This window comes from Phyllobates terribilis, unplaced genomic scaffold (genome assembly GCF_046119375.1).
Source record: "Phyllobates terribilis strain yellow unplaced genomic scaffold, ASM4611937v1 Scaffold_7__3_contigs__length_470593459, whole genome shotgun sequence".
Taxonomy (NCBI): domain Eukaryota; kingdom Metazoa; phylum Chordata; class Amphibia; order Anura; family Dendrobatidae; genus Phyllobates; species Phyllobates terribilis.
Window position 1 is genome coordinate 401,442,165 of NW_027362767.1, and position 25,985 is coordinate 401,468,149.

At 47.5% G+C, this 25,985-nt stretch overlaps 1 protein-coding gene across 1 annotated transcript in view; it reads left to right on the forward strand.

Annotated features, from left to right (window-relative positions):
* The window catches only part of LOC141155025 (calpain-1 catalytic subunit-like), a 50,822-nt gene that overhangs the window by 23,804 nt on the left and 1,033 nt on the right, over positions 1 to 25,985 (forward strand). The window contains exons 3-18 of the mRNA XM_073641626.1: positions 4,873 to 4,991; positions 10,595 to 10,728; positions 12,501 to 12,669; positions 13,824 to 13,907; positions 14,963 to 15,048; positions 15,349 to 15,423; positions 15,505 to 15,665; positions 17,229 to 17,383; positions 18,663 to 18,674; positions 19,101 to 19,309; positions 19,396 to 19,438; positions 23,857 to 23,977; positions 24,253 to 24,317; positions 24,481 to 24,549; positions 24,638 to 24,716; positions 25,534 to 25,650. Coding sequence (XP_073497727.1) covers positions 4,873 to 4,991; positions 10,595 to 10,728; positions 12,501 to 12,669; positions 13,824 to 13,907; positions 14,963 to 15,048; positions 15,349 to 15,423; positions 15,505 to 15,665; positions 17,229 to 17,383; positions 18,663 to 18,674; positions 19,101 to 19,309; positions 19,396 to 19,438; positions 23,857 to 23,977; positions 24,253 to 24,317; positions 24,481 to 24,549; positions 24,638 to 24,716; positions 25,534 to 25,650 — 1,698 coding nt within the window. The remainder of the gene's footprint in view (positions 1 to 4,872; positions 4,992 to 10,594; positions 10,729 to 12,500; positions 12,670 to 13,823; positions 13,908 to 14,962; positions 15,049 to 15,348; positions 15,424 to 15,504; positions 15,666 to 17,228; positions 17,384 to 18,662; positions 18,675 to 19,100; positions 19,310 to 19,395; positions 19,439 to 23,856; positions 23,978 to 24,252; positions 24,318 to 24,480; positions 24,550 to 24,637; positions 24,717 to 25,533; positions 25,651 to 25,985) is intronic.

Below are 25,985 nucleotides of genomic sequence, written 5' to 3' on the forward strand. Positions count from 1 at the left end.
GTTCGTTATGCAGAATAAAAGGCAGGCCCACAATTACTTGAGGTAATTGATTATAATAATACACTAGATACACGATATACAACTAAATATACACAGGTATAAGGTCAGGCTAAACTATACAACAATGGAATACAACACACAGAATCACCACAGCATATCAGTTACCGGTTTCTTGATTTTCTTGTGACGCAGGGAGAGGATTCTGCGGTCGCAGGCACGGTTCTTTGTTACAGGCTGAGGCCTACCACCGCATGGTCAAACTGCTCCTCCCCTTGGTGGCCTCAGCTGGTGCTCAGATGTTCAGCACACCACTCTTGGGTCAAAAACTGACTTGTCTCTTGTCTGTCCTGCTATCTTACCTGCCCCGTCCCGCCCACTGCTGGTGAGGTCAGCTGGCTCAGTCTCCACCCTCAGGTCTAACTTCGATCAGAAGCCCAAATTCTATGGAACCCAATAACTTCTTCTGGGATGGTCTCATGATACCCCCAGGGGTTCCCATGGATTCGGGCCGCCGTAACCGACCTTTTGATATCAATTATGATACCATACGGTCCTCAGGAATGGCTCCGCGCTATATCTTGGCTTCCAGAGCACGTACAAACGTCTACCGCGGAGGCTTGTGTGCGCAATGGCTCCGGGACGCCGTGATATTTTTTTATTGGCCCATCCCATGCAACATGCGTGTACTTTTCATGTTTCTATATCTTATGCCTCCATGCTTGTGACAGACAAAGAAACTAGTCCTATGGGACAAATGGTCAGGTACAGATAGACGAAGCACCCCCCCCTGCTGGCTGTGTTTCCTCTCGAAGTCTTTGAAGCTCCTAGCATTCAAGTGTTAAGTAGGCCCTGGATGGGGGAAACTATCTAGTTGACGTTTTAACAGAAGGTCCCAAGGGTGGGGGCTGCTGAAGTGTGGCCATCCCTGGATATGATTTATCATTACCAAGATGGCGGCTACAGGTTCATCACAGTGTTCCTTTCATCATAGGCCTTGTTGACCTCTCTCCAAATATAACGTTTATGGTTGTGGCCAAAAAGTTCAATTTTGGTCTCATCACTCCAAATTACCTTGTTCCAGAAGTTTTGAGGCTTGTGTCTGTGCTGTTTGGCGTATTGTAGGCGAGATACTTTGTGGCATTTGTGCAGTAATAACTTTCTTCTGGTGACTCGACCATGCAGCCCATTTTTCTTCAAGTGCCTCCTTATTGTGCATCTTGAAACGGCCACACCACTAGTTTTCAGAGAGTCCTGAATATCAGCTGATTTTATTTGTGGGATTTTCTTTGCATCCTGAACAATTTTGCTGGCAGTTGTGTCCAAATCCTTTGTTGGTCTGCCTGACCGTGGTTTGGTTTTTACAGAGCCCCTGATTTTCCATTTGTTAATCACAGTTTGAAGGCTGCTGACTGGCATTGTCAATTCTTTGGATATTTTTTTGTGTCCCTTTCCTGTGTTATACAGTTCAACTACCTTTTCCTGTAGATCCGTGTTACGGATCCGGGTGGTGGAACCTCTGTGCTACGGTGCAAGGAGGGACCAGAGGGGCGTGACTAAGTATCTACTCGGCCTGACCAAGATTGTACGGCGGCTAGTGAACCAGGGAGGGACCAAGCAGAGGGACCAGATGCCATTCTGGGACCGACTTTGTATGAGAGCAGGTGACTCCCATGGGTCTGAAGGCAGGAACTGACCGGTACAGCGGAAGAGCACCGCAGGCAGGCTGACGGGTGGTCCGGGTAGACAGGCAGGCTGATTCGGCTGATAGCCAGACAGGTGCTCCGGGTAGGCAAGCTGGCGGGCACAACAGGTAACAGGCAGGTGCTTCCAGGTAAGCAGGCAAGCGGGCACGGCAGGTAAAGGCAGGTGCTTCCAGGTAAGCAGGCAAGCGGGCACGGCAGGTAACAGGCAGGTGCTTCCAGGTAAGCAGGCAGGTGGGCACGGCAGGTAACAGGCAGGTGCTTCCAGGTAAGCAGGCAGGTGGGCACGGCAGGTAACAGGCAGGTGCTTCCAGGTAAGCAGGCGGGCAGACACGGCAGGTAACAGGCAGGTGCTTCCAGGTAAGCAGGCGGGCAGAGCCCATAGACAGACAGGCGGACTGGACTGTAGGCAGACTGTCGGGCTGGAAAGTAGTCAGACTGGCGGACTGGACTGAAGAACAGACTGGCGGACATGACTGACTTGCAGAGGACCTGAGGGCTGAAGCAAAGTAAGTATAACAGAGCAACAACCTTGCACGGGCACCTCCATATTGGAGGAGGTGCCTTTTATAGAGAAAGTCCTCTGGCCATTTGCTTTCTCCATGACTCACAATCCAGAAACGTCAGTGGCTGGATGAAAGATGCAAGAGTCTGTCTGAATCCCAGAAACTCACTCAGCTTTAATGCACACACACTGATTACAAGCAAACAGGTCACAGGTGAGGATGTTACCTTTAGTAGCCATTCAAACCCATTTGTGTCAAATTCTATGCATGTTATCAGGCCAAAATCACCAGGGTATGTGAACTTTTGATCAGGGTCATTTGGATGTTTTGGTTGTCATTACAATTTAAAAAGAGAAAACACAGTAGTTTGACAATAAATGGCTTCACCCAACCAATAACCATGAGTGGAGAAAAATTTTCTTTGTTATCATTCATATTCTCTGAAATAAGGCCAAGAAAGGAAAAATTCTGCCGGGGTATGTAAACTTTTGAGCACAACTGTATCTATATATTCATATATATATATATACACACATATATATCTATATATATAATTGTCTTATCCCGTCTGTCTGTCTGTCTGTCTTTCTGTCTGTCTGTCTGTCCAGGAAATCCCGCGCCGCTCATTGGTCCGGCCGCTGTCTGTCCAGGAAATCCCGCGTCGCTCATTGGTCCGGCCGCGGCCAATCAGCGACGTGGGATTTCAGAAAAAAGATGGCGGCCGTTAGCGGCTCATCTGCCGGACGGAGGTCAGCCAGGAGATGAGCGGCGCTAGCAGCAGAACTACCCCGACCGGCGGCGCCGCTGACCTCCATGCGGCTAACGTCGGGAGATCAGCAGCTAGGACCGCTGATCTCCCGACGGCAAATGTGAACGGAGGACCGGGGAGCAGCGCCACCGGTCGGGATGCTTCTGCTGCGAGCAGCCGCTCATCTCCCAGCTGCTAGCAGCGGAAGTACCCGCACAGGCAGCGCCGCTCCCCGGTCCTCGCTAATACGACGCTGATTGGTCGCAGCCGCCGGACGCGACCAATCAGCGATTTTGGCGCCAAATTTAAACAACGCTCTGCTGATTGGTCGCGGCCGCCGCCTGCGTCCAATCGGCAATTTGGGCGGCCGGCCGCGACCAATCAGCGATTTTGGCGCCAAATTTAAACAACGCTCTGCTGATTGGTCGCGGCCGGCCGCGACCAATCAGCGATTTTGGCGCCAAATTTAAACAACGCTCTGCTGATAGGTCACGGCCGCCAGCCGCGACCAATCAGCGAGATTGGCGCCAAATTTAAACAACGCTCTGCTGATTGGTCACGGCCGCCAGCCGCGACCAATCAGCGAGATTGGCGCCAAATTTAAACACCGCTCTGCTGATTGGTCGAAGCCGCCGACCACGACCAATCAGCGATTTTGGTGCCAAATTTAAACACCCCTCTGCTGATTGGTCACGGTTGCCGGCCGCGACCAATCAGCGATATTGGCGCCAAATTTAAACACCCCTTTGCTGATTGGTCGCGACCACCGGCCGCGACCAATATGCATCATTTCCGCCAAATTTAAACACCGTTTTGCTGAGTGGTCACGGTCGTGACTAATCAGCGAGTTTATCGGCAAATTTAAACACGCTCTCCGGTCCTCACTAACACAGTTCGCTGATTGGTCGCGGCCGCCACCTGCGACCAATCACCGATATTGCCGCCAAATTTAAACAACGTTTTGCTGATTGGTCGCAGTTGCCGGCCGCGACCAATCAGCGATTTTGGCGCCAAATTTAAACAACGCTCTGCTGATAGGTCACGGCCGCCAGCCGCGACCAATCAGCGAGATTGGCGCCAAATTTAAACAACGCTCTGCTGATTGGTCACGGCCGCCAGCCGCGACCAATCAGCGAGATTGGCGCCAAATTTAAACACCGCTCTGCTGATTGGTCGAAGCCGCCGACCACGACCAATCAGCGATTTTGGTGCCAAATTTAAACACCCCTCTGCTGATTGGTCACGGTTGCCGGCCGCGACCAATCAGCGATATTGGCGCCAAATTTAAACACCCCTTTGCTGATTGGTCGCGACCACCGGCCGCGACCAATATGCATCATTTCCGCCAAATTTAAACACCGTTTTGCTGAGTGGTCGCGGTCGCGACTAATCAGCGATTTTATCGGCAAATTTAAACACGCTCTCCGGTCCTCACTAACACAGTTCGCTGATTGGTCGCGGCCGCAACCTGCGACCAATCACCGATATTGCCGCCAAATTTAAACACCGTTTTGCTGATTGGTCGCAGTTGCCGGCCGCGACCAATCAGCGATTTTGGCTCCAAATTTAAACAACGCTCTGCTGATTGCGCCCGGTCGGCTGCATACATATTCTAGAATACCCGATGCGTTAGACATATATATATATAGACATAATTTTTTTTTATATATAAAATATAGTAATATAGTCATCTGTACACTAGGGGGAGCTGCTGAAAAACACATGCCCATTGCAACCTATCAGATCATTGCTTACATTTTCCAAACTGCCTAGACAGGATGAAAGCTTTGGTCTGGTTGGTGGTAACACAGTTTGCATTTGCGCTTGCTTTAATAAGTGTCTGTGAATGATGTGGTGTAAGGATGTGGGTTGTCAGTGAATTCATTCATTTTGATTGCCTTTTCTTCTCTTCTTTCAGGTAACTGTTGGTTTCTTGCTGCAGCTGCTTCCCTGACGCTTTACCCCCTGTTACTGGAGCGCGTGGTTCCGGCCCAGCAGAGTTTTCATAATGATTATGCTGGAATATTCCACTTTCAGGTGATTTGAAGGGGAGCAGGTGCAGTGTTTGAGCCACTAGAGTCTGATTATCTCACAGCCACAACTTTAGTTGGTTTATTTCATCATCTGGAGGCACTTGAATCACTGCATGGATCCCTGACAGTTACTGAATGGACTCAATTTAAATAGAACATATCATTTGCCATAAATATGTAATTTTGTTACCTGGTATAAATGCCGCTGTTCTCCTGAATCCGGCGATGTTTTTCTTTTCTTCCTGGGCCTCTCCGTTCCTGAGATATGGCCCTTTCTTTCCAGTATATCAATCTACGGTAGTCTTGTACAAGTGGGTGTGGTCATAAACTTCTCTATGTGGGTGTGCTATTTAAGGGCCACGCCTAGTTGGCTAACAAGGCTAGATTTATATACAGGGAAGAAGGGGTCATATCTCAGGAACACAGAGGCGCAGGGAGAAAAGAAAAACACATGAATATGTAAAGAAAAGCTTCCATAGTAAAATGATGCACACCTAAAAAGGATTTTTTGAGATAATTACAATTAGTAAATGTAATGGCAACTTTATTTCATGTATAAACAACCACTTTATTTTAAAAAGCATTTAAAAACATATAAGAGCAACAGGCAGTTGGACTAAATATCATATGGGATGTACATTAAATATACAATATAAGATGGTTGAATATATTGACAATAAAGCACCCCACTACAATGATAGATTCTTCCCATAGGTAAATATAACTGATGCGCCCCCTGGGCCGTGGGGTACTCGGCAGCCGGGCCTCGGCGTATGCCGGTGGGGGATATCACGGTGGCTGGCCCGGTCCGAGACCCAGGGAGGTCAGTAAAAAAAAAGGGGAATTTATAGGGGATTTGGAAAGTTCGTGACGCCACCTGTGGAATGCGGCAAAAGGTGGTGCCGCCGCTGTGGAGCAGTCCTCTGGAGCGGGTGTTACGGCAGCAGGGATGGTGTGGCTCTCCACAGGTAGAGCTAGCTCCAGGGCAGCGTGGGGTGTAATGGAGGATGCTGGGGAGAGACGGCATGATGGTCCCGGAGGAAAGACGGACACTCACATGGGGGTAAGCTTCAGTACCTTTACTGGTGATGGTGCAGGCACGGTCCAGGGTACTCCGGGCAAAGGGTGCACTTTTGGACTCTCCCCAGTGAGTGGGTATAGGGCCTCCTGATCCGTGGCTTTTCTCGCTAAGCTTTTGGCCTGCCTGGAGCTAGGCTTAGCTTGATTACTGTCTCTCTCTTGCACCTGCTGACCTGGTGGTAGGGCCTTCCCTTGGAGATCACTCTCCCTGGACCCTGGGACCTCCGTGATTTCTAGCCCTGGTACTGTAGTCAGCGTTTGGCAAACCTGGGACCTGTAGTCCTCCAGGGGTTCCGGTAGTCCCTACTGGGTGTAAAGAGTCCCTGTAGGCGCGGACCCTGTGACCGGTATATATCTCGGGGTGAGCCTGGTATGCTCCTCTGCCCCCCTTGCTACTTCTTCCTTCTCCTCTCGCCTTCGGCCCACTCAAGGCCCTCACTAGGCCTTCACACGTGCTGTAGGCCTTGGCTCGCCTAAGCACAGCAGCCAGCATGCTGCCTCTTCGCTGCTCTCTGAGCATCAGCACGCTCTCAGCTCACTCTGAGCTCCGTTCCTCTCTGTTTCCAAGCAGGGACTCTCAGACTAAACTGAACTGCCTGGCTCCACCCTCCCTTTATATATCCCTATCAGGGCTCCCTCTGCTGGTCTGAGGTGGTAGGGTGGAGGTGTGTGAATGTGTGAGGGCCTCTTGTGGAGAAGTCCATCCATGCACCCTTCTGGGTTCTGTGGCACCAATGCGCAGCAGGGCGCCACATAAGAATTCATATAAATATATACCAGTGCGCTGAAAAATAACTTGAGAGCATGTAATTTAGATATAAACCGAATATAATATGCCAAATGACATGAGAGATGATACTTAGTAAGTCTAATAAATCATACATGAGTGGCTGTACCCATAGGAAGGACACTAAAGAGAATAAGGTCTGTTAACACCATGTGAAGTAATGATAAATAATCTATAGTGACCAACCTATGTGAATAATATAAAGCCACAGATATTTAAATAAATAATGTCAGAAAAATACAGCACACATTAAAATATTAATGTACACAGATACCTACGGAGGGAGTCCACTGTAGAGAGGTAAGCCCTACGCGTATCGCTACTACAGTAGCTTCGTCAGGATTCAGTCAAATGAATATCCAGTCTGATTTATATAGGGTGAGTAAGTGCACTTACATGAGCCAAGATAATGATGCCGTCAGGTGTCGGGAGGCCACTGAGGATAATCACGCATGCGCAAATGGTCATACTGCCCAAAGGCGTGGCTAGATGCGTTCCAAAGCGGGAATAAGTAGGCGGGGATGCGTTTCATCCGCCGGAAGTGATACAACGCAGACCGGAAATCATGTGGTCTGCGTTCCAAAGGAGATGTAAATGGGTGGAGAATGCGTTCCACCAAACCAAAGGAGGTCATATCCGCCAAAAATAACATAACGCAGACCGGAAATGATGCTGTCTGCGTACCAGAAGGAATGTTAGTGGGTGGTGAATACTTTCCACCAAAGCCCTTAAGCAAAAAAGGTCCATACAATACAAAAAAGGCAGAACCGTATCAGATCCACCAAATCTGGGATACAAATCAAAACAAAGATAACCAAAGTGAGACAACACAATGACATGACATAAACATACAGAAGAGAGGAGACACAAGGGCAAGGGAAGACAAAACATAAAGAATATACAGTGAATATATATGACAGTGACGCACCCCCTGCGGCCGTGGGGTACTCGGTAGCCGGGCCGGTCAGTGCTGGGGATGTCACACTGGCAGTGACCCGATCCGTGACCCAGGGCGGTCAATTAAAGGGAAAGTAAAAGGGCAATAAAGTTTGTAGAGATAATGTTCTTGACGCCACCTGTGGTATTCGGTTATATGGGGCCGCTTCTGCAGTGCAGATCCTCTGGAGCTGATAGGGGCGCAGCAGAGTTGGTTTAGTTCTCCACAGGCAGACCTAAGCTCCAGGGCAGTATATGAAGAACAGTGGAGGTAGATGTTGTTGGTACTGTGTAGTGCAGGGCAGGTGATGGCGCAGCAATTATTCAAGGACACAGTGGGGTGCAGTCTTCAGGTTTTACTCACAGTTGTTAAGTTCCTCAGGTTACAGTTACCGGTGTGCAACAGCCCACGTCATCCTGTGTCCTCCGGGGTACGGATCCAGCAAACTCTCAGGTATCTCAGGAGCACTTGGATGGGACCCCGTTCTATGTATGTACCTTTCCAGGTCGTCTCACTGCGGTGGCTCTCACCCTCCTGCCCTGCGCCTCACAATCAGTGTCCCAAGCCAGTGGCCTCAGGCCTTGCCGGGCGACGTGCAATCCCCTGGACCCTATGCGGCCACCTTTTCAGCGATGTAATTGTGGATGTTGGCTGCAGCACCTTGAAAATGCTGCAGCCTCCGGTTTGCTAGCTAAGCCTTGGTTGTTCCTCACTAGTTTAGGGACTGGTCCCCTTCTGCGGTCTGATCCCTCCACGTCAGTGTGAATTCGGGTGCACGGGTGGCTTCCTGCACTCACCTTGCCCCTGGGATCCCCTCTGTCTCTGGAGCCTTTCCCACTGCTCCTCTCACCTCTCACTGTCCTCCTGGGCCTCTCTCACTAGGCCCGACTCCTCTCTCTCCACTGTACCCCTGCTCCAAGCACTGAAGCCAGGAGCCTGGACCTCCTACACTGCTCTCCTGAGCAGGACTGGACCCTTTTAGATGTTTCTCTTTGTCTTTTATACTCTTCCTGTCTGTGCTCCACTGAACTTCTTCCTCCACCCACCTCCTCTACCTAGTTCCACCCACCAGCTAGGGACCAGGGACTGTGCTCTCCCTTAGGAGCAATCTCGCCCTTCCCTACTGAAGTGGAGTGTATTGGAGTGAGTGTGTGGGTCCCGGGTAGTACTCCCTCCTTACCTGAGAATGGGGTACCACACCTCTGGGTGAGATGCAGTACCTCTGTGGCAACTGGACCCGCAGGGGCGCCACAACAGCAATAAATAGGTAATCGAGCCATGACCCCCATATGGCTGAGAGTTCAAGTCATCAAAAAACCTGTAAAAAGTAAGTCTTCATTTATACCAAAAGGAACTACAGAGCTAAGTTGATAGATCCATCTGTATTCCAATTGAAGTAAATCACCCTGTCGATCCTGACGTCTAATGTTATTCAAGATTTTTTTTAAGCCACAAACTCGTAAGCCATGTGTCTGACCATTATGTACTTGTAAAAAGTGTGCCGCTACAGTGGATAAAGATTTGCCCTTGGCTAGATCTTTCTTAGCTAAATGAATGTTAGAAACATGTTGTTGAATGCGACGTCGCAACTCCTGCGACATCTGTCCAACATATACTTTAGGGCATGTACATGTGAGTGCATATACTGCATCACGAGTTTTACAATTGATGTAATCCTTTAGGGGAAAATCCCTCTCATCAATTGGATTACGAAAAGTTGTTCTACGATCTAATAAGTAGCATATGTTACAGTCGCCACAGGGGTACGACCCTCTAAGATTAAATCCACTGCCAATTTTGTTTGTTGGTTGGATGAAATGACTCCTAGTAAGACGATCACGAAGGTTTGGTGCACGTCTGGCAGTCAAGGCAGGGGAATCGGGAAGTAAAGTCGAGATTCTAGTATCTGTTTTTAAAATTTTCCAATGTGGATGAAACAATTTACAAATATCCGTCCATTGATTATTGAGTGTGGTAATGAATCGAAGTTGGTCATCAGGAGGTCGAGGTGCTGGGTTGAGTAATGTATCCCTGGGAGTTCGTTGGGCCCTGTGGTAAGCCTTTGAGATCACAGACCTAGGGTAACCTCTTGCACGGAAGCGCTTAGTCAAAGATCTCACTTGTGATTGGTAGTAGGAAAAACTGGCCCACCGGTATACCATCCTTGAGATGACAAGGGTGGAAACTCTGATAATGTAATAAGCTATTGGTAGCTGTGTTTTTCCTGACGAGATTCCATCCTTCAAAAGTCGCAGGTCCAGAAAATCAGCTGTAGATGGAGAGATATGGTAAATCAAATGTATATTAAACGGATTATCATTTAATCCAGCTATAAAATTCTCACAATCCTCCAATGATCCAGTCCAAATCAAAAAAATATCATCAATAAATCTAAACCAATGAGAAACAAAACGCTGAAAAATTGGGGAGGGGTACACGTGTGCCTCCTCCCACCAACCCATGAAGAGGTTGGCAAAGGAAGGGGCACAAAAACCGTCACTGGATTCAGGATGAGAGCAGAATTTACAGCCAGGTAAAAAAATTACATATTTATGGCAAGCAACATAATTCCTTTATCTGGGGCTCGTAAAATTAACAAACCTTTAATAATTAATAGGTTTGTTAATTTTACGAGCCCTAGTTAAAGGAATTGGAGCCAGAATTGGTTCAAGATCGGCTTATGCCCTAAACATAGAAAAGGAGGTAAAGTGATCAAATAAAAAAAAATGCAGAATCTGTGTATGAAACGACTACTGAAAGTTTTCATCTCACTGTCATTATTCTGGCCCTTTTCGCCCTGCAGTTCTGGCAGTACGGACAGTGGGTTGATGTCGTGGTTGACGATTCTTTGCCTACAATGAACGGAGAGCTGGTGTTTGTCAGTTCTGCCCAGAAGAGCGAGTTCTGGCCCGCCTTACTGGAAAAGGCTTATGCCAAGTGAGTCACAAGAGTTTAATCACTATTTGCTGATTGACTTTACAGTAAACTGATAACAGAGAGCAGCAGCCAATACATGTATACTTAAAGGGTAGGACCGTATTACTAGTTTAAAGGGGTTGTCCCCTTTCAGAAAACTTTTTGTTGCTGGCTCAGTTCATTGTAAAAAAAAAAAAAAATACTGAAATGCACTTTACCTACCCTCCCCTGATGCATCGCTGTGTCTTCTTCATTGTTTGTGTATAGGCTGCAGAGGTGACATCACGTCAAGACCACTGCAGCCAATCACTGATTGGCTGCAGCCCTGTTGAGGTGGCGTCACCTCTGCAGCCAAACAGCAGAGACCAGAGCATCGTTGGGCACACACCCCGCTGGACCTGGGGAGGGGAAGTAAAGTGCGGTATGATTGTTTATTTACATCCAAATTGGCAGGAAAAAGTTTTCCAAAAAGAGGGCATCACCGTTTCAATATTTCCTTCCTGCCCTCCAAGAGATACTGTATTTATTGGCTTATAGAGTTGCACCTTTGCTTGTTCTTTGAGATGCAATCTGTCGTTTTTATCATTACAATTTTGGGTTCTAGATGATTTTCTGTTTTGTTTTTTTTTATTCTCTTTTTTTGGGGGGATGGGGGTGGTTGAAGTGACCATAAACCAGTGATTCTGTCATTTCTGGGGTGGGTTTTGGTGTTCACTGTATGGGATAAATATTCTAATATTTTTTTTAGCTTTCACAGTTATGCATGCGGTGATACCAAATGTGTGATTTTGAAATAATTATTTAAGGTTGCATTTACAGTCAGAGAAAAGGGAGATGATATGAGCTTTTACATATATATACTGCATATATATATATATTTTATGTTTTCATATGTTTTTTTTTCTTAGATATTTTTAAGTCTCCCTAGGGAACTTGAAACTGTGCCAATTGATAGTGGCATTTAAGTGATTAAATTGCTGCAATCTATGCTACCTGCATTGGGATGCCAGCTGTACAACACAGCAGGCACCAAGCTGTACGGTGCAGGCTCAGGTCCTGAGCCCCCTCCATCCGTGCAGTGCATAAAGGCCCGAATGGCTCCTTCTGGCACAGTGGGCCTCAGCACTTGCCCAGGTTCACAAGGTGCTGACAACAGCCCTAATAATAATAATTGTTATTGTTATTACTACTACTATTATTTTTTTAATTATGATCATATTATTATTACTTTTTATTACTATGATTGTTATTGCTATTATTTATTATTATTATATTTAGTAGTAGTATTATTGTTGTGGTTATTATCATTATTGTTATCATTATTATTGCTACTATTATCGCAACTTTTATTATTTCTACTATTGTTGTTATTATTACTATTATGATTGCTACTATAATTGTTATTATTACTGTCATTATTACTATTATTAATATTGTCATTACTATTACTTTTATTACTAGTTATTGCAACTATTATTACTAGTATTATTGAGGTTATTATTATTACTATTACTACTGTTATTATTGCTAATATAATTATTTTTTATTACTATTATTATTGTTTTAAATGATTAATTATTATGTTATTATTAGTAGTAGCATTATTATTGTTGTTATAGTTATTATTACCATTATTACCATCGTTATCAATATTACTATTATTATTGCTACTTTTATTATTATTATTATTATTAATTATTATTATTATTAATATTATTATTATTACTATTATTATTATGCTATATGGAAATATTAGTCAAGAAGATTTCTAGCACCTCCATATTTGCTCCTAGATTGAATGGCTCCTATGAGGCTCTGAACGGCGGATGGATTAATGAAGCCTTTGTGGATTTCACCGGTGGAGTGGACGAGAGTGTGGACCTCAGGGCGGCTCCTCCAAGCTTGTTCCAGATCATTCAGAAAGCTGTAGAGAAGAGGTCACTGATGGGAGCCTCAATCAATGTGAGACAAGAAGCTTAGTGGGAGCGATATCACTAGGATTGGCATTAAGAAACCTACATGAAAAATTGCATACTTTTGAGTTTGCAAAACGGGGTAACGTTTCTCCTTGTGGAGAGTGACAAGCCAGGCCTGGCATGTCAGAGTGAGGAGACTTATCGGCCATGCATGCTCCTCTGGGAAATGAAATATGCAGATTGCCTCTTCAGAGAGGAAGAGGACTAGAACTCTAGTGCCACCTATTGGAAGTAGCAATCCTAAAAGTCAATATTGACCTTTTAATGTGCCTTGTCATATGGCAAGGCTCGCTAAAGGGTCGATATTGACTTTTAGGATTGCTACTTCCAATAGGTGGCACTAGAGTTCTAGTCCTCTTCCTCTCAGAAGAATCAATTTGCATATAAAACGGGGTATAAAATTGAACACTAGGACATTTTTAGGGCTGGTATATAGGACATGGCACTCCTGGCTAATGGTGCACAAGTTGGGTCCTACCCCTTTTGAATGCATATAAGATAATTTGGCACTCATGAAAGTTGCAAAGCAAAATGTATTTTTTAGTAGGCAATCCATAGTGATATATAGACATTTCGGTCATAAATTCTGACCTCCAGTTACATGGATTGTATAGGATATGGTACAAAGGTAATACTCCAAGTGTGAGGCGTTACAGCTGTAATGGCCTTACCGAAACGTCTACATACCTTGGATTGCAGACTAATAAAGAAATTCTACTTTGCATCCTTCGTGAGTGATAAGTTTTCTTAGGACATGATTAATGGGGCTCCTGCCATAATAATAGTTGATAAATGTAAAATGACTGGGACACCCTCTAATCTCTAGATTGGGGTCCCAAGTCCCTGCTGCTCCATTCAATGTCTGAGAGTACGGCACACGGCTGTTTCCATCAGTCCATAGACATTGAATGGAACCAACATGGCGCATGCATGATCCCCGCTCCACCCAAACTGTCCTGGAACCAGGTCTCGACATCCCGATCTAGCGAGCGGCAGTAGCCCGAAGTGACATTACAGTTTTCATCTATTCGGTGGTCTCGTAGTGTAACAGCAGAGCTGCGCTCCCTCTATACACATAGACTAGAAATGAATGTGCTTCACATATGATGACTCTTACTACACAGAATTACTTCTCTTTAGATTCTGGACCCGTCAGAAAGTGAAATGAGAACCCCTGAAGGATTGGTGAAAGGTCATGCCTACTCCATCATTGGTGTCTCCGAGGTAAGGACATGTGTATATACTGTATATATACACTGTATGGAGAAAGGTATTGGGCTGCACATCTTAATCACTGAATCTTGGTTTCTCCTTCAGTCCCATTGCCCCCGGTATATGACATCCGCCCCCCCCCCAGTGTATAATAACTGGCCTCACCTTCCCCAACCTCCACCCCCTCGCAATGCCGTCTGCCTTTACTAACAGTCACCACCGCTCTACTGACCCCATAACTGCAGAGTCCAGACCTCCTCTGGTAATAACATTAGCACAAACACTGCGCCTCCTGCCGGGAGCTTCATGGCCGAGCAGCTGCATGCAGCCGTACATGACCAAGCACAATGCCGAGCGTCAGATGGAGTGGTGTAAAGCCGCCACCACTGGACCCTGGAGGAGACGTGTCCTGTGCAGTGATGGATCACATTTCTCTATCTGCATCTGATGGAGGAGTCTGGGTTTGATGAATGCCAGGAGAATGTTACCCCCTGACTGTATTGTGCCCACTGTACAGTTTGGTGGAGGAGGGATAAAGTCATGGGCTTGTTTTTCATGGGGCCTCGTAAGATTTTCCTCACTGGAATTAAAACTTCAGCACAAGACATTTTGGACAATTGTAGATTCCAGTTTGGTGGAGGAACATGACTGGCTGCACAGAGCCCTGACCTCAGCCCCATCCAATACCTTTTGGATGGAGTAGAATGGAGATTGTGAACCCGGCCTCTCCCCAACATCAGGGTCTGACCTCACAAATCCTCGTAACCATATTGCCATACTTGCAGTTTAGAATATGCAGCTCATACACCCCAACATGTTTCCCTTAACCAGCGTCATCAGGGGATTGAGCCTATATATGTCCTCACAAATGCTCTTCTGGATGAAGGGGCAAAAATTACCACAGACGCCCCCAAAATCTTGTTGAAAGCCCCCAAAATCTTGTAGAAAGCCTTCCCAGAAGAGCGGGAGTCGTTATATCTGCAGAGGGACGACTCCATATTAATGGCTATGGATGTAGAACAATTAATAGTATCACATTCTACATAACATTACAGTCTCTGTTCCAGGTAGAATATCATGGGCGCAGAATCCCATTACTGAGATTGCGAAACCCTTGGGGACAAGTTGAGTGGAATGGACGTTGGAGTGATAAGTGAGTGAACGTGACAATTCACATCGAAGAAACAGTTTTATTTTATTTATTTTTTCTCCATTTCTGACCATTTGTGAGATTTTTTTGAGTTTCCTACAATGTTTCAGCGAAGGTAATTTCTATAAACATGGCTTTCCAGATTACAGAGAATTGATAGTAAAAGGCAAACGGTGCAATATACTGTATATAATAAAACCCAAATGCAAAAAAATTTTTTAGCCCTAAATACAGCCCTGTATTCCAGCAGATAACTGCAAATGAAAAACAGAAATTAATCTATCATAATATTTCTGCCTCCAGCTCCTCTGCGTGGTTACTAGTGGACAATGCAACGAGACAGAAGCTTCAACTTAAAGGAGAAGATGGTGAATTCTGGTAGGACACTGATCTCCGAGACTATAGGTGGAGCAATGTATTGGCGCCATGTTGTCCACTGACTCCCATGTTTTCATTTAGGATGCAGATGGATGACTTCATGCGCTATTTCGATACTTTGGACATCTGCAATCTGACCCCGGACTTGGCTTGCAGCGACTATGCCCATCCGTGGAACTCCAACTCTTTTGAAGGGAAATGGGTGAGAGGGCACAATGCTGGAGGTTGCCGAAATTACAAAGGTGACCAATCTTGTTTTAGGGCATGCTGGGAGTTGTAGTTTTACCATAAGTTGGAGATCACCATGGTATATTAATAAAGTTGAACTATATGCTCTAATTAAAGGAGATGTCTATTTTTAGACAACTTTTTGTAAAGTGGAAACTTTAACCTTGTGTTTATGCGGCCTTGAATAGTGTCTTAAATCAATAATACATGTGAATATATGAAACTTTGTAATATACCTTATCCAAGAAATATGCTTCTTTCTCCACTTATGAGCCACTTCTTTCCTTCCATCTGTCTCCTGATCTCAACATATACCCTTAAAACTGCTAAAAAACATTCTGTCCCAAGACAAGATGGACTGACTGCTGACTGAGTTGCCAGATTACAGCTGCTTATTGAAGTCTATGGATATAGAACAGGGGAGATAAGAGAATAGTGAAATAAAAAGGCACAGGCACACACAGACCTGTGCTGCTTCTTCCTAGTGTTTTCTCTCCACCCAGAGCTGGACTCACAGATACACTGCTCAGTACCGCTGTATAATATCCTCCATACTGTTACAGATTCTGAACATGTGCTACGTAGAGACTGGAGAGAAGGAATTCCTCATGTCTGTGCATGCTTTTATAAGAGACATTATAGTAGGCATCTCTTTCCTTCCACGTGTCTCCTGAACTCACCATTTACCTTCAAAACTGCTAAAATCCATTCTGCCCAAGACCAGATGGACTGACTGCTGAGTTGTCAGATTACAGATGCCTATTGCAGTCTATGGATATAGGGCAGGGGCGAGAGGAGCATAGTGAAATAGAAAGGCACAGGCACACACACACAGACCTGTGCTGCTTCTTACTAGTGTTTTCTCTCCACCTAGAGCTGGACTCTCAGATACACTGCTCAGTACTGCTGTATAATATCCTCCATGCTGTTACAGATTCTGAACATGTGCTACACAGAGACATGAGAGAAAGAATCCCTCATGTCTGCGCATGCTTTTAAGGGAGACACTATAAAAGGCATCTACACCCACTAGCTTAGAGACAACTGAAAATTGGAGAGTTTGCAGAGTGGAAAACTGGTGAAAAAATGCAGAACACAAGTCATATATTTACTGGACCATGTCCTATATACTACTTTTACTAATTTCGAACAAGTGCTACGTTGAGACAGGAGCGCAGGAATCCCTCATGTTTGTGTGTGCTTTTATGGGAGACCTTATGGTAGGTGTCTATATCCACTAGCTCAGAGACAACTGAAAATTAGAAATAGAGCCTGCATAGGGGAAAACTAATAAAACATGCAGAATACAAGTCATAAAATTGTCAGATATTGTGTTATATACATGAAATGATAGATATGCTTTAAGATTTTGACGGACCCATCTGGCATTGAGTGTTGGATGTTGAAATCTGAATGCTGGATTACTCTTTTCCCCAATGTCTCACATTGGCTGTCGAGAGATGCCCAAGGGGCCACATACACATGAGATTGGCTTAACCAGTGTGTGGGACCTGCTGTCCTTATCCTTTGATGAATGAGTTAGTAGCAGTCCTTACACCCATCTTATTCCTCTACAGGCACATTCTGGACCAATCCTCAGTTCCTGATAACGGTGGAAGGAGATGATGAGAAGAATGCATGCACCCTGCTGGCCTCTCTTCTTCAGAAAGACAGGCGGAAGGCGAGGGCAGTCGGGAGAGACTTCTTGGTTATCGGTTTTGAGATCTACAAGGTGCAGTGTAGTTGTACTGGTAGAAATGTCACACTTTTTTTTGCATTTACCATTGTTACATACATCACTATGGTGTGAAGTGGAAGGAGCATAAGGTTTCCCCCTTATTACCCCAATGCGGAGTCCCCTGCGAAAGAACTGAATATCCGACTCTTGATCTCCTGTAACTGATTGGAGAAGGGCAGGATGATCATCATAATGCAGCGCCTTCATGGCTCTAAGCGGTTTTCCGGGATCACAATATTAATGACCTATCCTTAGGATAAGCTCTCAATATAAGTTGAGTGGTGGTGAGAGTTAGACATTAGCACCCACTCTACTCAGCTAACACAACCTTGGCATCATGCCAGCATTGCACCCTGAGGATAAGCTATTATGATCCAAGAAACTTCTTTAAAGGGGATCTCTCACTAGAATTTTTAATTTAATCTGAGTACCTCCTGAAATTGCCATGGTTTCACTGGTTCTGGAACAGTTTTTCTTTTTCTTCTGTGATCATCCGTTCCAAAGTTATGCCCCCCAATTATGGTGCAAATTTTTCCTTTCACTCAACTGTGCGCGTATGATACAGACATTTACTTTTTCTTCTCTGACGCTGACCAATCAAAACTCGCCCACGCCCACACACAGGTTCTATGGTACACGCCCAGTTAGTTGAAGGGAAAATTTGCACCATTATTACAGGGGGGCATAACTTTGGAAGGGAGCAGCATAGAAGAAAAAGAAAAACTGTTCCAGAATCAGCAAAACAGCGACAATTGGAGGCAGTACTCCGTGTCATTTAAAAAATCCAATGAACACTACCCTTCAAATGATTTGTATGCTGCACTGAAGGTGAGTGGTGCTGATGATATTACCACCCCACATACCTGTTGAGAGCACGCAATTGGCAGGTATCGTGCAGGTGTCCTGTTTATTAGAATAGGACACGTGAATGATAACTGCTACACATGCAAGCATCTCAACATGTGGGGTCGTAACTTCATCAGCACCACTCACCTCCAATGCAACTACTGAAAAAGCCCTTTAAATGAATTCTCCACTTTGGGCAAACCCTTGTTAATAGAAGATCCCCTTCAAAGTGAGCTGATTACATGGTGCTTCCATGCTGAGAAGCCAGCGATTGGCCAAAATTAAGTGAAACCTGGTGTTTAATTTCCCTACAGCGCCACCACAGGGGGCATGAATTATTACACACCATCCATTCAAATCAATGCTTTTTGTAGTATCCTCTCGTGTCACCTAATATATGGATCTAATTATTATTATTATTTTGTAGGTGCCAGAACAGGTGAATAGTAAAATCCTTCCCTTTGATGTCCGACTCTTCAGATCTCCTGTACCAGGATGTATACAGTCTGTGTATGCAATGTCTGATCTTCACTCTCCTCACTTATTACTCCCTTTGAACAATTTATTCTCAAATTTACCAGTCACAATGTTGGATGATTCCTCTCTGGGTTCTGTGAGGCCACTTTCTTCCTACAACAGCGCCACACCTGACCTCAGGTTATCTTCGGTATTGCGGTTCAGACCCATTTCATTCAATGGAGCTGATCAGAGGATACCATGGACAGGTGGGGATCAATTCTGGAAGAGGAAAGCATCCACAATTTCCTAGTCCTGTACACCCCATTTAGTCTATGTGCCATAGATACCCTGCTGGTGTGATTCCCAACACTGCATTATCTGACACCAGTTATTTGGTTACGTTTAGTTCGGTGATCTGAGCCTGGTGTCCCAGAGAGCCGAAGTCATCTCCAGCCTGATCCCTATGGCCCTCACACCCTACATAGCCAAACGTGATATCACTGGCCGCTACGAGCTGACCCCTGGACAATATCTGATCATTCCTACCACCTACATGCCTCAAGAGGAGTCGTCCTTCAACGTGAGGGTCTTCACTGAGACACAACACACACTCAAGTGAGGAAGCCCCTACTACACCATCAACCCTCATCCAAGTACAGACTCTCTTGGTTATATTAATTTGCCAATTTGTTCCTCCACAGGGAGATTGACTGCAAAGTCATAGCCGAAGCAAAAGTGTTTCAGGTACGTTGTCCCTTGGAGCATCGTTGAGGCAGCATTAGGGGAGAAAGGGCCCAGATCACATCGGTCCATTGGGAAGGCGAATAAGCCAGAGTTGTAGCTTGAAGTTCTTGGGCCCATTGATACCTCATTGTGTCTTCATGTCACCACCAGATAGTGCTCCTATCCCTTATGTATCATCGGGGACTATGGGCTCTCAAGAAGTAGAGTCCGGAACGTATCTTCTGCCTCTGCACCCCCGTAGCTGTGGTGACTGGAACATGACTGCTACCTCTGCACCCCCATCGCTATGGTAGCCAGAACATAACTGCTACCTCTGCGCTCCCACTGTTATGGTGGCTGGAATGTGACAGCTACCTCTGGACCTCCATAGCTGTGGTGGCCGGCGTGTGACAGTTAGCTATGGACCTCCATAGCTATGGAGGCCCGAACGTGACTGCTATCTCTGCATCCTCACAGCTATGGTAGCCTGTATGTGACTGCTACTTCTGCATCCCCATGGCTATGGCAGCCACAACACGACTGCTACCTCTGCATCCCAATAGCTATGATGGCCAGAACATGATAGCTATGGGAGTCCAGAGGTAGCAATGGTGGCCAGCGTGTGACTGATACCTCTGTGTCCCCATAGCTATGGTGTCCAGAAAGTGACCGCTACTCTGGACCTCCATAGCTATGGTGGCCAGAACATCACTGCTACCTCTGTGTCCCCATAGTTATGGTGGCCGGAAAGAGATTGCTATCTCTGGACCTCCATAGCTATGGTGACCAGCGTGTGAATGCTACCTCTGGTTCTCCATAGCTATGGTGGCCGCAACGTGACTGCTACCTCTGCATCCCTGTAACTAAGGTGGCCAGAAAGTGACCGCTACCTCTAGACCACCATACCTATGGTGACCGGAACATGACTGCTACCTCTGCATCTCCATAGTTATGGTGGCCAGGAACGTGATTGCTACCTCTGGATTCCCATAGCTTTGGTGGCCGGCATGTGATTGCTACTTCTGTGTTCCTATAGTTATGGTGTCCGGAAAGTGACTGCTACCTCTGTGTCCCCATAGCTATGGTGGCCGGCGTGTGACTACCTCTGTGTCCCCATAGCTATGGTGGCTGGTGTGTGACTGCTACTTCTGTGTCCCCATAGCTATGGTGGCCGGCGTGTTACAGCTACCTCTGTGTCCCCAGAGCTATGGTGGCCGGCGTGTGACTGCTACCTCTGTGTCCTCATAGCTCTGGTGGCCGGCGTGTGACTGCTACTTTTGTGTCCCCATAGCTCTGGTGGCCGGCGTGTGACTGCTACCTCTGTGTCCCCATAGCTCTGGTGGCCGGCGTGTGACTGCTACTTTTGTGTCCCCATAGCTCTGGTGGCCGGCGTGTGACTGCCACCTCTGTGTCCCCATAGCTCTGGTGGCCGGCGTGTGACTGCTACCTCTGTGTCCCCATAGCTATGGTGGCCGGCGTGTGACTGCCACCTCTGTGTCCCCATAGCTCTGGGGGCTGGCGTGTGACTGCTACCTCTGTGTCCCCATAGCTGTGGTGGCCGGCATGTGACTACCTCTGTGTCCCCATAGCTCTGGAGGCTGGCGTGTGACTGCTACCTCTGTGTCCCCATAGCTCTGGGGCTGGCGTGTGACTGCTACCTCTGTGTCCCCATAGCTATGGTGGCCAGCGTGTGACTGCTACCTCTGTGTCCCCATAGCTATGGTGGCCAGCGTGTGACTGCTACCTCAGTGTCCCCATAGCTATGGTGGCCAGCGTGTGACTACCTCTGTGTCCCCATAGCTCTGGTGGCTGGCGTGTGACTACCTCTGTATCCCCATAGCTCTGGGGGCTGGCGTGTGACTGCTACCTCTGTATCCCCATAGCTCTGGGGGCTGGCGTGTGACTGCCACCTCTGTGTCCCCATAGCTCTGGGGGCTGGCGTGTGACTGCTACCTCTGTGTCCCCATAGCTATGGTTGCCGGCATGTGACTACCTCTGTGTCCCCATAGCTCTGGAGGCTGGCGTGTGACTGCTACCTCTGTGTCCCCATAGCTCTGGGGCTGGCGTGTGACTGCTACCTCTGTGTCCCCATAGCTATGGTGGCCAGCGTGTGTCTGCTACCTCTGTGTCCCCATAGCTATGGTGGCCAGCGTGTGACTGCTACCTCAGTGTCCCCATAGCTATGGTGGCCAGCGTGTGACTACCTCTGTGTCCCCAGAGCTCTGGTGGCCGGCGTGTGACTGCTACCTCTGTGTCCTCATAGCTCTGGTGGCCGGCGTGTGACTGCTACTTCTGTGTCCCCATAGCTTTGGTGGCCGGCGTGTGACTGCTACTTTTGTGTCCCCATAGCTCTGGTGGCCGGCGTGTGACTGCCACCTCTGTGTCCCCATAGCTCTGGTGGCCGGCGTGTGACTGCTACCTCTGTGTCCCCATAGCTATGGTGGCCGGCGTGTGACTGCCACCTCTGTGTCCCCATAGCTCTGGGGGCTGGCGTGTGACTGCTACCTCTGTGTCCCCATAGCTATGGTGGCCGGCGTGTGACTACCTCTGTGTCCCCATAGCTCTGGAGGCTGGCGTGTGACTGCTACCTCTGTGTCCCCATAGCTCTGGGGCTGGCGTGTGACTGCTACCTCTGTGTCCCCATAGCTATGGTGGCCAGCGTGTGACTGCTACCTCTGTGTCCCCATAGCTATGGTGGCCAGCGTGTGACTGCTACCTCAGTGTCCCCATAGCTATGGTGGCCGGCGTGTGACTACCTCTGTGTCCCCATAGCTCTGGTGGCCGGCGTGTGACTGCCACCTCTGTGTCCCCATAGCTATGGTGGCCGGCGTGTGACTGCCACCTCTGTGTCCCCATAGCTCTGGTGGCTGGCGTGTGACTGCCACCTCTGTGTCCCCATAGCTCTGGTGGCTGGCGTGTGACTGCTACCTCTGTGTCCCCATAGCTATGGTGGCCGGCGTGTGACTGCCACCTCTGTGTCCCCATAGCTCTGGTGGCTGGCGTGTGACTACTACCTCTGTGTCCCCATAGCTATGGTGGCTGGCGTGTGACTGCTACCTCTGTATCCCCATAGCTCTGGGGGCTGGCGTGTGACTGCTACCTCTGTATCCCCATAGCTCTGGTGGCCGGCGTGTGACTGCCACCTCTGTGTCCCCATAGCTATGGTGGCCAGCGTGTGACTGCTACCTCAGTGTCCCCATAGCTCTGGTGGCTGGCGTGTGACTGCTACCTCTGTGTCCCCATAGCTATGGTGGCCGGCGTGTGACTGCCACCTCTGTGTCCCCATAGCTCTGGTGGCTGGCGTGTGACTACTACCTCTGTGTCCCCATAGCTCTGGTGGCCGGCGTGTGACTGCCACCTCTGTGTCCCCATAGCTCTGGTGGCTGGCGTGTGACTGCTACCTCTGTGTCCCCATAGCTATGGTGGCCAGCGTGTGACTGCCACCTCTGTGTCCCCATAGCTCTGGTGGCTGGCGTGTGACTACTACCTCTGTGTCCCCATAGCTATGGTGGCTGGCGTGTGACTGCTACCTCTGTATCCCCATAGCTCTGGGGGCTGGCGTGTGACTGCTACCTCTGTGTCCCCATAGCTATGGTGGCCAGCGTGTGACTGCCACCTCTGTGTCCCCATAGCTATGGTGGCCAGCGTGTGACTGCTACCTCAGTGTCCCCATAGCTATGGTGGCTGGCGTGTGACTGCTACCTCTGTATCCCCATAGCTCTGGGGGCTGGCGTGTGACTGCTACCTCTGTATCCCCATAGCTCTGGGGACTGGCGTGTGACTACCTCTGTGTCCCCATAGCTCTGGTGGCCAGCGTGTGACTGCCACCTCTGTGTCCCCATAGCTATGGTGGCCAGCGTGTGACTGCTCAGTGTCCCCATAGCTATGGTGGCTGGCGTGTGACTGCTACCTCTGTATCCCCATAGCTCTGGGGACTGGCGTGTGACTACCTCTGTGTCCCCATAGCTCTGGTGGCCAGCGTGTGACTGCCACCTCTGTGTCCCCATAGCTATGGTGGCCAGCGTGTGACTGCTACCTCTGTGTCCCCATAGCTATGGTGGCTGGCGTGTGACTGCTACCTCTGTATCCCCATAGCTCTGGGGACTGGCGTGTGACTACCTCTGTGTCCCCATAGCTCTGGTGGCCAGCGTGTGACTGCCACCTCTGTGTCCCCATAGCTATGGTGGCCAGCGTGTGACTGCTACCTCTGTGTCCCCATAGCTATGGTGGCTGGCGTGTGACTGCTACCTCTGTATCCCCATAGCTCTGGGGACTGGCGTGTGACTACCTCTGTGTCCCCATAGCTCTGGTGGCCAGCGTGTGACTGCCACCTCTGTGTCCCCATAGCTATACCATTAGTATTTCTAAGTAAAGAATGTACTGGTACAAAGCACATCAGTCTCCTAACATTACACGTTCCAATATGGCCTCTCCTGCAGGAGGGCGCGCTTCGGATGAGCAGCGAAGATTTCAAAAGACATTTCACTCGACTGTCCGGACAGGACCAGGAAATCAGCCCTGAGGAGTTACAGAACATCATGGTGCAGACCACGTCCAAACGTAAGCAGGGAAAAGCAAATACCACGGCTGTGTACTCTTAGGACTCTTTACAGAGGAGCAGCATGAAAAACCGCTCATGCACGGGGATAAATGAAAAGTGATGGATCCCACCATAGTTGTAATTTTATAAATACCAGACATTACCTATTTTGTAGTGATCCTGAGGTTTTAGCCTTTATTATACTCCGGAGCAGTATTTGTAGTTCTGCTTTATTTTTTACACATCTCCCATGTAGTGTACTTACCTGTTTCTTTTTTTTTTTTTCCTCCTCTAGATTCGCATCTTAAAACGGATGGATTTTCCATTGACACTTGCATCGAACTGCTGAGAATCGCAGACGTATCCTTACCTTAACCTGAACGCTGCTTCCACTATGAATAATTGTAGGCATGTTGCACCACCAGGTGTTCCCTAAACAGGTGCTATAATCCATGCTGTATTTTGTAGTTTCATAACAGCATGTGGTTTCTGAATGTAAATCTCCTTAACACAAGAACCACAGCGCAGCGGGAACGGGAAGCTGCAGGCCGAAGAATTTCGGTATCTTTGGAGCAAAATTAAAGAATGGGAGGTAAATGTCTGATCGTTCTCAGATGTGTCTACACGTGTGCGCAGAAAAGATCGATGTCAGCTGAGGACACGTTTATTTTCTGTTCTAGCATATATTTACAAAGTATGACTGTGACCGATCCGGAACAATGGACGTACAGGAGCTGCGCCTGGCGCTGGAAGCTGCTGGTGAGAGGGTATTATTTGTATTTCCTAAAATGTGGGACTTACGCAGTTAACTCTGCTTAAAGGGGGTGTCCACCCTTATGTTGTATATGGCTAAGTGTGCTTTAAAATAATAGCACATGATCACTCATTGATCCCCCGCTGCTCCTCTGTTTCGCTGGCTGGGTCCCCTAGACTGCCTGCGCCTCTCAGTGCTCACAGCAGCGATGAGTTAGTCGGCATTGCACACACTGATTGGTTGCAGCAGTCAGATTCCAGCATTGGAGAGGAAACCGGCAGGAGAGTATGCACGATCATACGCCATCATTCAAGCTCTCCCTTAGCTCTAACTAAGCTATAGTATTCATGTCCTCATGTGCACAACTTAATTGCTAGAAAGACATTGATCTGCATATACAAAACATGAAGCAATACAAGATGGGTTACCATAGTGCATGCTACTCCAGCCTCATCTATGAATATTGAGCGCATGGGTGTTTTCTTTTAGAAACAGCGCCACACCTGTCCACAGGATATGTCTGGTATTACAGCTCAGCTATAATGATGTGATAGGGATTAGCTGCAGTACCAGATGCATCGTGTGAACAGGTGCGGTGCTCTATTTGGAAGACACCTCTGATGGCAGATTATATTCCCAGAGGTCAAAAGCATTGTGCCTTGAAACTCAGCATGCCCGATCCTTCTCTTCCGCCATAAAAATAGGTCTGATCGTCACCCTGATTATGTGCATGGGCCCATGTAAGAAGGTATTCCGACATATCAATAGCCTATAATATAAAATTGTAGATTACCGGTGAATATCTGTTCTCTCTTCCTTCAGGTTTTCAGCTGAATAATAAACTCGTGGAGCTGCTGTGTATTAAATATGGCAATGATCTGAGGCGGGTGGATTTTGACAGCTTCCTTTCCTGCCTAGCGCATCTTGTGGAAGCTTTCGGTAAGTGAAAATCCAATATAAGGTTCTTTTCTATTGCCTTTGGCTTAAAAGCAGTTGTCTGGTGAAGGCAGCCATTTATAAAATAGATCATCTGATCGGGCTGCTGAGGGAGCTGCATCGGCGAAACTACCACATTGTAAAACTGCAGAAAATTGCTGTAAACCACATGAAATGTTTGCCCTTTGATCCCCCTTAACATGTTTATGCCTGTAGCCCTGTCCCAACGGAACTATTTTCTCCTCTGTCCCCCTTCCCTCATTTGGATCCACAAAACTGCATTTCTATAATAGGTGCTCGAGATATCCAGGGAAATCCAAAGTTCAGGTCCCTACTGA